The 15520-nt window shown below is 47.0% G+C and overlaps 1 protein-coding gene across 1 annotated transcript; it reads left to right on the plus strand.

Moving 5' to 3' along the window:
- The first annotated feature begins 73 nt into the window (after window positions 1-73).
- On the plus strand, window positions 74-15048 carry CRLF3 (cytokine receptor like factor 3). The gene is made up of 8 exons (XM_065647825.1): window positions 74-242; window positions 3063-3270; window positions 5064-5151; window positions 5616-5793; window positions 7256-7478; window positions 8102-8234; window positions 11887-11999; window positions 12341-15048. The coding sequence occupies exons 1-8, from the start codon at window positions 120-122 to the stop codon at window positions 12592-12594; spliced, it is 1320 nt and encodes a 439-aa protein (XP_065503897.1). The 5' UTR covers window positions 74-119; the 3' UTR covers window positions 12595-15048.
- Window positions 15049-15520: the final 472 nt, after the last annotated feature.

Genomic DNA, 15520 nt, shown 5'->3' on the forward strand with positions numbered 1-15520 from the left:
CCCGCCGCCGGTGCCGCCGCCCCGCCCCGCCGGGCTCGGTGCCCGGATGTGGGGCCCTTCCGGGGGCTCGGCCCGCCCGCCGCCCCGCCCCGCCGGGCGCCTCGCCGCCGCGGCTGCCCATGGAGGCCGAGGCCCAGGCGCGGCTCCTCTTGCAGGAGGCTCGGGAGAGCATCGAGGCGGCGCGGAGCTACCGGCGGGAGCTGGAGCAGCGGCTGCGGGGGCTGCACCAGGCGCGGGAGCAGGTGGGGACGCGGGACGGGGCTCCGCGGTTTGCCCGGACCTCCCTCCGGGGCGTCGCGAGGGCGGCTCGGTCGGGACAGCCGCTCCCGGTGTCCCCGCAGCCCCCGCCGGGCGCCGGGGGTGGCGGCGCTCGGTCCGCGCTGCTCCCCGGCCCGGGCTGGGCGGGGGCGGGCGGGGCTTGCACCGGAGCGGCGGCGGCCGCGGGACCCGCTGCCCCGCGCGGCTCCGCGGGTGCCGGGACGGAGCTCTCGGGAACCGGCGGGTGCGGGAGGAGAACGGGGGTGCGGGCCGAGGGCGGCGGCTGAGCCGAGCCCGGGCCGGGGCTGCTCGGGAGGTCCCCTGGGCAGTGCCGGTGTCCGCAGGGTCTGTGCTCTGCACAGCCGGGACGCTCCGTTACCTGAGGAGGCTGAGGGGCGACCTCATTCATGGGGATCAACATGGAAAGGGGCAGTGTCAGGAGGATGGAGCCAGGCTCTTCTGGGTGACAACCAGTGACAGGACAAGGGGCAATGGGTGCAAACTGGAACACAGGAGGTTCCGCTTGAATATGAGACAAAACTTCTTCCCGGTGAGGGTGGCAGAGCCTGGCCCAGGCTGCCCAGGGAGGTTGTGGAGTCTCCTTCTCTGCAGACATTCCAACCCGCCTGGACACCTTCCTGTGTAACCTCATCTGGGTGTTCCTGCTCCGGCGGGGGGATTGCACTGGGTGAGCTTTTGAGGTCCCTTCCGACCCCTGACATTCTGTGATCCCGTGATTATCTGACAGGAGTGGTGCTGACTGCCCCTCGCACCGAGCAGCCCCGGCATGTCGCTCTCTGCCCTGGTTGCTCCTGAGCTCTCCTGTCCCCGCGCACCGAACTCCACGATCACGTACTCCGTGGTCGCGGATGAGTGCTGCCAGCATTCCAGGCCGGCTGGTTTTTCTGCAGCTCTGCACTGAAGCCAAAGGAGTCTTTCCACTGGGAGCAGAGATGCTCCCACCGCGCTGCAGATGCCCAGCGAGATGTGCAGTGTGGGCAGGGAGCTTGCGGAGAGCAGCCAGGACTGGCTTCTCTGCCAAGACGTCCTCCGAGCACCTCAGTTCTTGCAGACTAGAAACAATGTCTTACTACCTTTGATTCAGCTCTGCAAGGGGCAAATAAGTGAATAAAGTCAAACTCAGAAAATGTTTCTGTGGTGACCCGATCGTGTCTCTGAAGCAGATTCCATTAGTGTAGAAACCAGCTGTAAATCTGCTGGCTTGGTGATCTGCCGCGCAGTGGATGTGGGCGATCACTGGACACTAAGTTAGTCACCTTCAAAACCACAAGCTACTTAAGAAAATGAATTGTTATGACTGTCTTTAATCCAAACCTGGTCATCTCCAAATGGTGCCTGAAAGCTCCAGGTGCATTAAGAGGGAGCCAGTTTGCCTTTCTGCAGTGACGGGAGTGTCAGTCAGCTCACTCTGCTTTCCCTTTCCTCTCCGGGGGAATTCCTCTGCTGTGTGCATGTTTGTTTTCTCTCTTCCCATCTGCAGGACCACACGCTATTTTGTCCATAACACATCAGCCGTGCAGCACATGCCCAAGAATTCCCTGTGTCCAGAAGCGCTGAATGTCTCAGGCTGGGGTTTGGAGAGCGGAAGCTTTATTATCGGGGGTCTGGTGGGTCGATGGGATAGGAAAAGCAATTGAGATCAATTATGTCACGTCCTTTTCCTTTCGACCAACAGCACATGATTTTCAACAAGCTTCTTGCAGCTCTGTATGTTCAGAGACTTGTGTTTCTTCTTGTGCAGAGCTACTAGTGTCTGTAATTCTGAGACTTGTTGAATTTGTATCTGCATGCGACGGAAGTAATGGGCTCAGAGACGTGGCTGCTCTGCCTTCCTCCACCCCACCCCTTCATGAAGTTAAATACTTCCTTTTTTTCTCAAGCGTTGAAATAACAAGAGAAGGGAAACTGAGCAGCTGCAGACGTTCATGAATATTACTTGAAGAGGAAATTTATTTTACCTAACCAGAGAACTTCCTGTGATGGTTGTCTGTACTTCTAAAGATCTAGAAATTACGTGTAAGGCAGCATGCATGTTGCAGCGTTTCCTTGTGTGTGTGACTTAGAAAAGTTGTTTGTAGGGAGATGTTCACTTCTGACACCTTAAGCTCAGGAGTGTTCAAATGTGTTTTCTTCCTTAAAAGTCATATTCAGCAAGTTTGCAGACGTTTTAATAAGCACTTGTAGAACCTTCTGTGGTCGAGTTCTACCAGAATCAAACCAGACTTGCTGTTCGCCCTGCCCTGTAAGCCTGGAGCGCGGACAAATCAAAGGTGGCTATGTGAAAAAAAATTAAAAGAAAGCAGCTTTACGAGGATTTTAAAAGTCCTGTGAAGTGAGAGGGCCTGGAAAAGTGCTCCTAGATAGTCCAAAGCCTGGTACTTCTTTTTTTTTTTTCCCCAGTTAGGATTACCTGTATTTGATGGCAGAGTGGTTTTTGAACAGGATTGCAGCAAGTTTTTTGGGGGATGGGGAGGAGGCCTACAGAGCATTCAGACTTTTCTGACAAGAAAAATTCCTTGATTGAAGTACACGTAACCCCATTTGTGTTTTGCTTCATTAACATCTCTTCCCCTTGCCCAGGCTGGTTTCTTTGCCTCCTTCCCTGCTGTACGTGTATCAACAATGACTGCAATAGTTATTAACTGCCAGTGGTCCTTTTTTTACAGTTGACATCACATGCAGCTTTTTACCAGCAGATGCAGATGAGGCGGTTCAGAAAAATGGAAGATGTCCACGGCCTTTGCCTTTACCCTGAATCCTTCTTTCCTGTTACCTGAATTTAGATCAGAGAAAGTGCAACGTTGACCAGAGATGTACTTGAGCAACACTTCAGTGATTTAAAAGGGACCCTCAAGAAGCTGTTGGATGAGCGACTGATGTCGCTGCTGCAGGAGGTGGATGCTATAGAGCAAGAGAGCATCAAGCCCTTGGATGAATGTCAGAAGCTGATCGAGCACGGGGTCAGTACGGCCGACGATCTGCTCCGGGAAGGTAAGGCAGGACCTGGTGCTCAGCACCTTCCGGCGTGTGCTCTAAAATCTGAAATATTCCTGTTATGGTCAGCGTATGTCGCTCATTTTGGACTTCTCTCAAAGCAAAGGTTAAAGTTGGGTAGATGTAGTGAACAGCTGATCAATATTATCTCCTACAAATCCGTATTTTAATATTTCACTCCAGTCTTAGGTTGTACATGTGTCATGGTAGCCTCTCCTCAAAGTACCTACTTTGGAAATACCTCACTGCAGAAATATCTGTGCTGCTCCACCCTAGAATGAGGATTATGTCAGGCTACTTTGAAATAAAATACATCTTGGGTACCTTAAAAACAGGATGTCTGTTGGTTGAATAACGTTATTTGTGCCTTAATGGAACAGCAGCTGAATCAAACAGGTTCTCTTTCCTGTTAAGTGTGGTTATGTTCACTGGCAGTGGGCAACATGAGGAACGAAACGGCCACCGTATGGGAAAAATTTCTCCAAACAGTCTGAGGATGAAGCAGACAAAAATGGACACGTGGAATATTACTGTAAGGACCAGTGTGTGCCCTACCGATGCTAAATACCAAGCCAGAAAGGAATGTCGCTCCTGCCTGTGTTCCCCACGCTGGATAACCTACTGGGAGTGTGTCTGAGCCATGAGTGTGTTGGCAGTTTCCTCGCATTGTTCTCATGTCTCAACTTTAACTTTCTTTCACCACGAGCTCAGTTTTGTGAACTAAAGTGCATCGAGCAGCCTCCCACGGGCGGGAGATTGACCAGCCTCACTCAGCATTGTGCCCAGAGAAGAGCCCGCTGGCTCTGCTCACAGGACTACTGACAATATTGAAGAATTTTTTAATTTTTTTTTTTTCTAGCACCACAACCTCTGGGACAGCTGGTAGTCACCTTGTTTTTATTTTAAGTCTCAGGTTAGTGAATCACTGGGTGGTGGCAGAGGTTGCTTGTGCTTTACAATGAGTTTCTATCAGATCTCATGAGAACCTGAGCAGCCGCGCGCTTCTGATCCCGCGGGTCGCCGCGGCGGTGGAAACGTTGCTGAGTCGTGTCGTCAAAATGAGCAGACGCTGCATCTGAGTCAGAAAGGAGTTAAGCCTCCGTGGTTATTAAATCTCCTGCTGCCAATTATGACGTGTGCTTTTCTTTAGAGATTTGTAACATTTGTAATCCTCCATTTGGGAAAGGACTGAGCTTGCTTGTGCTGTAAATTACCACAAAGTCATCAGATAGGAGAACAGAGCATATGTCTCTGTAAGGTGAAGTGTGGGACACTACTTTATATGGAAAGCTTATGAAAAGATTTCTATTTATCTCCATGCTTTAATGCATGGATTATTTCCTTCATTATGACAGTAGTTATCATTTAGATTGTAGCAAACAACAGTGGTTGATTTTTTTTTTTTTTTTTTTTTTTGCTTTTAAGGTCTTGCTTTTTTACTTCCTGCTCAGTGAAGGGGTTTTGCTTTTTTCTTCCTTTAAAGCAGGTGGAGGAAGGGATTGATAATCCTGATTTCTGGCATCTGACCCCTGTTCTGCTGCCGTCTGAGATGGTGGATTATTACATCTGTTATGGGTGTGACGACAGGAAGCTTTGAAAGCTTCAAAATTGCTCGATGGGCTTTATATTGTTAACTACAGTTGTGTTTTCTAGCTAAGAGTCTAGCAAAAGTGCTGAGAATGCTTCATGTTTAATTGGTTGTTCGTGTCAGAACTGGTTCTTCTTTGAAGCAAAGAATTCCTTTTCTTGGATGTTTTCTCATTAGGAATATTTTTACTGTTTGATTCCAGGAGAGAGTGCGGTCCACGGAGATGTGGGACAACAGAATGAGAAACTTTGCAGCTTTACAAACAAAGCTTTACATATTCAGCTGGATAGGTAAGATCCTGACATGCCGAGGCGATCTGAGGCAGCGGCACGTGTTCTTTTCCTGTACAAGGGATCTTTTCTCCTTTGACACAAAAGTCTTCTGCTCCAGTGCCTTAAAAGACTCATTTGAGGCGTTACTGTCCCGTTTGTTTCATAGACTTTCGCTGGGGCTGGCAGTCACAGAATGGAGTCGTTTTCACCCTCCATATGTTCTGTAGAAATATAGGCTGTTTATTTGTGAACGGTGAAACCACTCCTTGGGGAACAGCCTGTATTTCAGAGTATTTACTGAGAAACAGACAGTCTGGTTAGGGCTGAAACACAATGTTTTCCAAGTCTTTTAAGTTTGAATTGCACATGCCAATTTCTGCAGCTGTTCTCTCTTTGCAAATCTGCACAGATTCAAGTGTATGGACAAAATATGAATTTGTAGGAGCTGGCCCCTTTCATTACAGCAAACTTTCCTTTCTCAGCTTACCAGAAGTGCCTTCCTTGGTTGACGTGCCTTGTTTATCTGCCCAGCTGGATGACTGCCTTCTTACTATATTGAAAAATCAAATATTCAGACATGGAACTGTGGCATCTCGCCCACCTGTACAACTAGAGGAATTTGTTGAGAAGCCCGGAGGCATTTTAGTCCGATGGTGTAAGGTAGGTAAAATATCCTGGGTGAAAATCATTCGGACTTCTGCTCTCTCGAAATCAACTGAAAAAGCCACTTTCATTTTGGATTCTCTGCAGCCTTCCAAGGAGTAGTCCACCCCAGTGTGAAACTTTAGAAGAGATTTTTATGGTAACGGCCTCATTTACAGGCAGGGTGATCTAGTGATGTTGTGGCTGGCGCTGGGGTTTTTGTCTGTGACTCTTGTGTGTCAGACTCTTGCTGTTGGACTCGCCCGCTCCCTTCTCAGGCAGAAAGGGCCGACACGCTCCTGCGCCTTTGCCTCACAATCTCCTTCCCCGTGGGTGGAAAAGCAGCTGAAATCACTTCTGCCCCTGCTTCCCACACTGCAGACAGTGCCAGGTACCGGCCAGGCAGGTAACACCTCCTTCATGGGCTCTTCCCACTAAACACATGAATAGCAAAGCGTAATCTGCCTGTTGTGCTGTTGTACAAACAAGATGAAGAAATCCTGATGCGTGTGTTTCTGACAGAGCTGATCCGCACGTAGCCAATTTTGCTGTGGAACCGAGTGGTTCCTTTGTGTGGCAACAACAGCGAGACGCTCAGTGAGACTGAACTTGATTGCTGGGGCGATGCTTCTGTTTCCTTTGAAGACACTTTCTCAGCCCCAGGATGAGGCTGAACCCGTTCTGTTTCGCTTTTACACCTAAACACGTTTGTGTTGTTACGGAGATGCAGGGGATGGAAAGAGAAAACGTTTTCATATTTGCGTTAGCTAGTCGAGTAGCCTTTCTGTTCAGTACACAAAACCTATTTTTAGGTAAATCACTGCTGTGCTCTGCTGCGGTTTAGTTGTTGTTGGACAGCTCTACGCTCCTTGGCAGCATTAAAGAAACTTGTGTTGTAGCGACAGCCCAGCGTTGGTCAGCCGTGCTGACTCTGAAGGATGTGGACTGGGATTATAAAACCATCGGTGCTGTTGTCACGCGTGGTCTGATGGTCTGTGCTGTAGGAGAGTTCCCTGAATTCAGTTGTGCCTGAGGGACAGTGGAGCTTGTGGGGAGAGCAGGGGAAGAACCTCTTTTGACTTAGAGATATGAAAGAATTGGAAAACATTCCTTGGAACAGTCTGTGAAGAATAATAGTGAATTTCCCTTGCTGTTTAAAAACTGGCACGAAATTTCTTCTGCAAATTTGTCTTCAGCTTTTGGCTGAAGGATCTTCTTATATCTCTGCTAGATTGAAAAGCCTTTTGTTAAATGTTTCTTCTCCTATAGATACTTTTAAGCTGTTAGCAAATCATTCTTATACTTCTTTTTGAATTAATTGGTTCAGACACTGATTTTATTTTCTATAAGGCTTGTTTTCTGCTCTTCAATACCTTTTGACTCTGAATCATCTTTGAAAGCCTGCAGTGCTGTCCTAATCTCTGTCACTTCAGAGTGACACAGACGAGACCCTTTATTAGCCTAATAAATGTTTCTCTAGGTGGACGATGACTTCATACCACAAGATTACAGGCTGCAATATCGTAAGAGTTCTGCAAGTCACTTTGAGGATGTTTATGTCGGCTCGGAGACAGAGTTTATCGTGCTGCATATCGATCCCAACGTGGATTACCAGTTCAGAGTCTGTGCCCGCGGGGACGGGCGGCAGGAGTGGAGCCCGTGGAGCGTCCCGCAGACCGGCCGCACCACGCTGGTCCCCCACGGTACGGTTCACTCGCTGGTCGTCATCTCCAGCTCCTCAAGGTCGACAGCCGGATGACTTACGGAGCTGCTTTTTGTGTGATGATGGGGTGTCCTTAGCTGTGATGTGTGTGTGTAATGCGTGATGAACTGCCCTTTCAGCCTAGAATTTATTCTTTGCTGTGTAGTTTGAGTGATAGTTCGTGAGCCCTTCCAGCAGTCAGGTCCCTGCTTAGCCTTGGAAAGCATCAGCGAACCAGAAATGAGGCATTTTTTCCTTGTCCCTCACCCCTACCTACACATTGTTTGCTGACCTAAGTCACATAACAAGCTCTTGGAGACAGAAATACCTAAATTTTCACTTGCAAATGTTTAAAGGCAGCAGGTCCTGAAGGTTTGCCTTTCCCTACAATATGACTTCGCAGGGATTGCAGCAAAGAGCGAAATTATGGTGAGCCTTGTGATCTGAGAAGTGTTTTTTGTAATTGCAAATGACTTGACAAAGAAACCTCTCCATCAGAAGGCAGAACCAGCCCCTGTTCTATGAGGTCAACTGCGTGGACATCGCGACTGATTTGATTTTGCACAGGCAGCAGCTGGTCCGGTTGAGGTTCACACTGTTTTGGTTTGTTTTTTTTCTTTGAAGAATGGACAGCTGGTTTGGAGGGTTACAGCTTGAGCAGTCGAAGAAACATCGCGCTTCGGAATGATTCTCAGTCGTGCGGTGTGCTCTACTCCAAAGCTCCTACTTATTTCTGTGGGCAAACATTAACGTTCAGGTAAGTGCTTTCTGGATGGCTGTTGTCTGGTGGAGTTTTACATCAGCTCAGCCCCGGTCAAGGTAGCGTGTCTGTGAAGTCTGAACTTCCTTCTCTTCACTGCTGCTTCCTGGCTCTTTAGGAAAACACCTGGTGTTTTTGTAGGACCTGCATGAACTCCTGAGGGATGGTAAAACACAGCCCATGCTGAGCAAATCTGTGGGATGTGGAAGTTCCTCGAGTTCTGTAGCAGCTGTTCCTGGCTGGGCAGAACCGGTGGAGCTGATTCTGTTTAGCTTCAGGTCACCGGGTTCTTTCCTTCTCAGACTATCCGTGTGCTTTGATGACCTTGGACTTGAAAAGGATGACAGGACAGGAAAGCATGACAGTCTGGCGCTGATATCGTTAACATCCGAGATAATTAGTGCTGGTCAGACTACTGCTTGGAACTGCCATTAGAAACTCTTGAGTGGGGCAAGTATGTTGTGCAATTCAAGCTTTTCATTTGACACAATGCAATAAAAAACCTCGGCAGCTTTGCTGCCTTTACTCCTATCCTTGAGATGATGCTGTTTAATGGCATATGAGGAATGTCCTTGTGGATACATCAGTTGTAATTACAGACCTCAGAGACTCTGAAGCTTTATTCCATCTTTCCCTGGTTAAATAAAACTATTTGCTGTACAGTAGGCAACCCCCAAAGGCAATTTAAGGGGGCTGTTGTTGATATCTTTGTAACTTATTCCATGGTGTTTCATTTCTGCCTTCCTGATAACAAATTACCTGAACTTTAGATGGTTGTAGCATGAGGATGTATTCAGTTGCCCTGAGATGGGATAAAATGATCTAAGCTTTCATTTGAAATTTGTTGCTAGATTTAACATCTCTTGGCTCAGAAATGCCTGTGAAATTAGAGGCAGAACTTGGAGGTTTTGGTTGGTTCTCTTTCAGACCAATGCCTATTATTTTCTTTTATTGGTAACACATGCAAATCTTTTGCTTTACATTTTGGTAATGTAGACTTCTCTCCAAGAAAAGATTTTTTTCAGGATGGCAGAGCACCAACAAACACATTTCCACCAGAGCTATCATGACACTGATCTTAAGACTGAGGACATCCTCAAAAACTGGTTGTGTTCCTCTTCCAAGGTCCCAAGAGCAGCTTCTTGTTTGAAAGCGTGTGAGGTTTCCCTGAGCAGGGAGATGCAGTACTTGGCGCTTGGCTTTCTCCATCTGTTGAAACAGAAGCGTATTCAGAAGGGGATAAGTGGCTTGCAGAGCAAAACAAATAAGCAAGGTTGGTGTTACAGATGTCTGTGAAGCAGCTTTTTTGTTCTTGTGCGTTCGGGACACGGGCACAGCTCAGCAGTGACAGGTGAAGCTGTGCGAACGCAACGCTTTGTACCTGCCTCAGTCATCCCCTGAGGGGAGGCGTTGGACCAGCTGTAGGAAAACGTCATCGCTGCAAGTCAAGACGTTTCTTTGCAGCCTTCAGGGACCTGTCCTTAGGAAAGGGAACGTTTCTCCGCAGTGACCGGCTCTGCAGCTGCTCTGCAGCGTTTTCTTGCGGTGGGGACCCCGGTCAGCCTGGCCAGGCTGGGGATTTGGGGTCACCCAGCAGACACGGTGTGGGGATCACACTGACTTTGTCAGGAACCCACCGCAACTCCACTGGCAGCTGATACAAGGGAAGCGCATGCGATCGCTCCCAGATTTACTTTTCTGCTCTGAGACAGCCAGCAGCTGGTGGCGGTTGAGCTGGTTCGGTGTACGCGGCAGTGACAGAGGCGGAGGTTGGCTCTGCAGCCTTGGCAGTGCTGGGAAGGGATTTGAACAGTGTCCTGCTGAGCGTTGTTCCTACCATGTAGTCTGTGGGCTTTTAAAAATTTTAAGTCACAGGGACCACAGAGGCCAGAGAAATAACTTTATTAATGTGATAGGAAAAATCAGTGTAGCAAAGCGAAGCTTAGGTGATTGTGCAGTGATGCTCTGAACCGTTTTGGGCTCTTTGTCTTGGGCTGGTTATTAATTGCTGAAAAATCCAAACCTGGTGAGGAAAGGGGTGATGATCTACAGCAGATCCCAGTCGTGTTCCCGGTGCAGGCGGGAGGAGGAAAGCACAGCAGAACCGCAGCTGGGCCGCTGCCTTTTCTTCCTGCAGCTCCTGGTCCAGGTTACGTTGTCAGTGCGCTGCAAAAAGGGGCCTGTGTGGAAATGAGCAAGTGTGGACACAGGTCGACATGATAGAATTGCTACTTTTTAATGGGTTTATAATTATGCATTTTTTGTCCTCCTTGTAACTGTACAAACACTTTTTTCAGAGGCAAAACTCAAGAACGGCTCCCTTAGGTAGGGATGGAATGAATTAAGGTTACCTTATGCACGAAGTTTACAGATAAATATCTGTTTACAAACCTTCACCAGTAACTCAGGCAGAGTTTAAAATCTAGAGTGCCAAAATGAATTTGAAATCTCATTTAAAGTTGTTTTGGGAAAACATCGTGGATCACTCCCAAGTGAAAAGCTTCTTCGATATTTAATTTATATTTTTTTTAGTTTGCTTTGCTTTACAGTGCAAGGCTCTTGCTATCTTAATGACATTCCCAAGAGACTGAAAAACCTAACAGAGTGCAAAAGGAAAACATGGTTCCAATTTTAGCTTCCCTGTTCGTCTTGAAAGAGTTAACCCCTTATGTGCCAGTCTACCACCCGCTTAATTTCCAGCTCTTAAAAGCTTCTGCTGAAGTTTTTTCTATTTGGCAACAACCACCTATCAGTGCTGTTTTTTCTCTGAAGCTGTAATGAAAATAACCACTGTTTTACTTTCTCTAAAAGGCAGTCTGTGTTTCCCAGGTCACTGGGGCTCTCTCTGAAGTACGATTTAGCACCTTTGAGAGATGGCAGCACCAGAGAAAGGACCCAAATGCAGCAGAGCCCTTTGGGGTACAGACTGTGCAGCCCCGCTCGGGTGCCGGGGCACAAAGGGAACTGCAAACCAGGTCGTTTGCACAACTCGTTTGCTTTTTCTTCGGCAATTCTTTCCCAGGACCGAAATCCTGAATGCAGCAAGGCAGAAACCAGACTTGTAAATGCCCTTCAAGGCGTTATTGGTTTTAATATCCATTTGCGCCAAGCTGGTTTGTTAAAAAATAAACCGAAACAAACAAAAACCGCACACGTTCCCCAAGCCCAACAACACACCACCACCAAAATATATTCACCTTCTGCCCCCGCACCTTTACAGCAGAATTCAGCAGGGCTCAAAAAACCCCGTTTTAATCCCGCTCATGAAACGCTTGCTGAAACTACAGCTGTCTTGCCATAATATGTGATGTCGACCTGTAATCTGCCATAGATGATTGTAGGTTGTGGTTTTGCGCGTATCGGTTGTTTCAGACAACTGGAAATAATCTCAGACGACTCTCAAGTTGTGACAGCGGGGAATTCTATTAAATAGCAATGAACGTTTGCGGGAAGCAGATTGATGTTTTGTACAGATTGGAAGTTGGAGCGTTGCTCAGTGGAGCTGGTGACTTGGGGTCTCTCATCTCCCCGAAGCTCGGTGGCTTTGGGAGGCCCGGTGCGCGGCTCCGCTGCGGCACGGTGCTGCCGGCGCTTCGCTCTGTGTTTTGATTTAAAGCTTCAGGCTTTGACTTAACTTTTTGCTCAGTAGAATTGAAACTGTGGGACAGCCAGACAGACGAGACAGCCTGGGAGTGTGTGTGGAGCAGCAGAACGGCTACGATTCTCTGCAGCGAGATAAAGCTGTGTGCATCAGCACAAACGGTGAGTCGGAATCGCAGAATCGAAGAACGCGAGCCTTTTCTTTTATTTTTCTTTTTCTTTCTCAAAACCCACAGCCTCCAGTTCTCTATACCTTTGCATCACATGTGAGCAACTTCATCCACCTTCTACGGACACACTGGTTGTGTAGTTAAAATCTTTGGTGCGATCACAGGTCTCCTTTTCCTGCTTGCAGTTATTGCAGCCTGTTTGATGTGGCAAAAAGGAACGTGGCAGGGTCGCTTTCCAGTTCTGTTTGCCTGCAAAAAAATAGGGAGCCGTAGTATTGCATGTTAGTATGTACGGAATGTGAGACATAATGTTTGATATCTCGACTGTTTCAGGGGCAGTATTTGTAAATGGAAAAGAGATGACAAACCAACTGCCGGCCGTTACTTCTGGATCGACTGTGACGTTTGACATGGAAGTTGTGCCCTTGGGGCCTTCCAGCAACGAGGGAGGGACCTTCAAGCTTAGAGTAACTATCAGCTCCAATAACAGAGAGGTCGTCTTCGACTGGGTACTTGATCAATGCTGCGTCTCTTTGTATTTTGGATGTTCATTTTCATACCCAGGCTGGAAAGTTTTAGTGTTTTAGCAGCGAGTGAAGGGATTTTTGTTCTTTCTATAAAGTGTAACGTCAAAACTTGTATTTCCAGCTGTTTGATATCCACAATCTGTTAACAAAAACCTGTCTTTATACTACTTGAACTCCACTATATTGTACTTCCTACTGGATTCATTTCAAAAAATAATGGTGAAACATTGAATTTGTTACTCTGGAAAAAGTTAGAAACAGGCATTTGCATGGGCCAATTAATTTAAACAGTGAATAAGCCCTTTTCCTTTTTTCCTCCAGACTTGATTTTTGTCAGTATTTCATTGTACTCTAGTCTCAGGGTACACGTGTTGTGTAGAATTAACATTGCTTAATGCTGCTGTTCTGTGAAATAAGCCTGTAAGTGTTTTAGGGGGTGGAGGAGTGGTAATGGACCAAAGTCTTATTTATACCACTCATGAAAGAACAAGGTGTTGAGCGCAGTGACGTCCTGCTCCGCTTCCTGGTACTCGCGCTGCCTTCCCAGGGCGACCGGATCGTGGGTTCCGCCTGCGCCGGCCGCTCCTCCCCGCACGGTACTGGTCATTCCTCCATTGCAGGGACGTCTGAGCCATAACGTCTGTTTGAACACGGAGCCAGTCGGTTACTGTCTCATTTATCCAAGTGCCTTATTTCCAGGTGTTTCTTGAACCGTTTTCTGGGTTGTCACTTGGAATCTATTTTCTAGAGTAGCTGCGTGGCGACGCCGACATCAACGTGACGCAGACGCTTGCCTCAGACTAGAGCAACGCCTGGAGTAGGACAGTTCTCACCTGCTCCGATTGTCTGCTCTAATTGCAATTTACGGTGTAGCCGATATCAGAGGAGGTCTCAGCAATTTAGTACGTGGGCACAATACGCAGGCGGCAGCCGGGATTCCTCAGAGAACCTTCTTTGCGTTGCCAGCGCCGGAGGGGAGCGCAGGGGAGATGGGGAGATGACAGTTTAGCTCTCCATGGAGGAGGAGGGGATGAGAAATGATGAATTAATTCACTTTGAATTCGGAAGTTACATAAAGTTACCAATATTTCCCCTAAGGAGCAACCGAGATTTGGAATGAGCCTATCAAAGAGAGCCTGTTCCTGGTCAAGGGATTGCAATACTACTGGATTTAAAGAATACTTTAAAGTAACGCTCACTGAGGGCCTTAAAAGGGACCTTCTTACCTCAATTAAAATGAAATATATTTTAGCATGTTAGAATAGCAATATTTTTATAAAACCTAGACAATCATTCTGCCCTTTTTCCTTCAGTGTCAACATGCTACATTAGCCCTCTATGCTGGCATAAAAAGCTTAATTTACGTTGGATTAATATCCCCCGTACTCACGTTTTCAGTACAAAAAGATTAACCATCCTGCATTTTTTTCCCCAAGGATCTGTAGTAGAGGGGAGAATGGTGGTTGATCTTTATTCCATTTACAAGAAAAAAAAAAAGTGAGTAGATTCACATGGATGCAAAGAACTTGCGTGTGGCAGAGGTTGGAATTTACTGTAAGACACGAGGTGAGGAAGACTGGACACCTGTGGGGAGGATTATCCAGTGTTAGCAACAAAACCCCTGCAGTATTCTCAGTTTTTCAAGCTGAAGTATGTCCCTGGTGGGGAGTAAGAGAATATGAGCTTATCCTGTATGTTCTGTGTTCCTTTGAATTATTACATTAAGAGTATTTTCGATACTTTTTAAATGCGTGGTTTTTTTCCTGTCGGCAAGAAGAGTCTCAGCCCTGTCCAGAGGGCCCGGCTGGCGCTGGGACCAGCAGCCGACTCAAACTGGTGGTGCTGGTGGTTTTACTTACGCACTCCAGGTGTCCGGTACTAGTTGTAACTCAGTACTTTCGCCAGATGGAAACTCAAATTGCGAGTATCCGCGCTTCTGAGGTACCAACAAGTCAGGTACCTGTTCATCCAACTGTTGGTTCTACAGGATATTTACTTGCATAGTAGAAAACAAAGCTTAAGCCTTGAATTCAGGTACTTGCACAGTGATGCCTCAACATTGTTCGGAAAATACAAAGAGCTTGTTCTGACTTCAGCCTTTAGCTCATTGAACAAGGGCAGTTTGCCAATGGTGGGGTGGGTTTTTGGTGGTGTTTTGTTGCGGTTGCTTTTTGTCTTTTTAAACTCAGCCTAAGCCCAGCTGTCCCCATCACAGATTAGGTACTGTCAGCCGCCTCTTAAACCTGGGAACAGGGATGAGTCTCAGGGCAAGAGACCAGAGTAATAAAGGAACAAGGTATGCAAAGAATCACAAGAGGCTTGAATTAAAAAGGTTGAAATTCGGTTCTTCCACAGCAGAGAGAACTTAACACTTCAAATTTTTCACCTCTGGCTGTTGGAGCCTCACAACCGAGAATGTGTCCTGAACGTGTTTTCTGAAGCTAGTGGATTCACTTACCTCAACTCAGACTTATGTGTCAAGTGAAATTTGAATTTTTTTTAAATAAAGTTTTATCCCTCAACAGTGTATGGTCTAGTACATTATTTATTGGGGTATAAAGGTGAGCATCACTGCATTCTTCTAAAAAGAACATTAAGAATGTTTCCTATACCACTAGAGCCATCTTTAAGAGCTTCTCCCTCCCCCCTTTTTTTGATGATTATTACTTTCTGTCCCTCAGAACTCCCATACTTTTTTTTCCCCCAGTTTCTCACTTACACACTTTCATTTGCAGCTTAAGTTCAGATCTTAACCCACATCTCTTGCAGAAATGAGTTTTCCTTCTTTTTTTCAAAAGTAGTTCAAGCACCAGCAAACTACCTTCCTCAATATTCCATCACAGCTCATTTGTCTCCATTTTACTGTTCCCATCTCCTTACAGTTGCATTAAATGGTGCAACTCGTATCAGAGTTTTTGGCCTCCATGACCAAGCAAGCAGCCAAAGCAAATCCCCTTCTAATAAAGTCTGTGGTGAACAAAGAGTT

The sequence above is a fragment of the Caloenas nicobarica genome, chromosome 18 (assembly GCF_036013445.1).
Source record: "Caloenas nicobarica isolate bCalNic1 chromosome 18, bCalNic1.hap1, whole genome shotgun sequence".
NCBI lineage: Eukaryota > Metazoa > Chordata > Aves > Columbiformes > Columbidae > Caloenas > Caloenas nicobarica.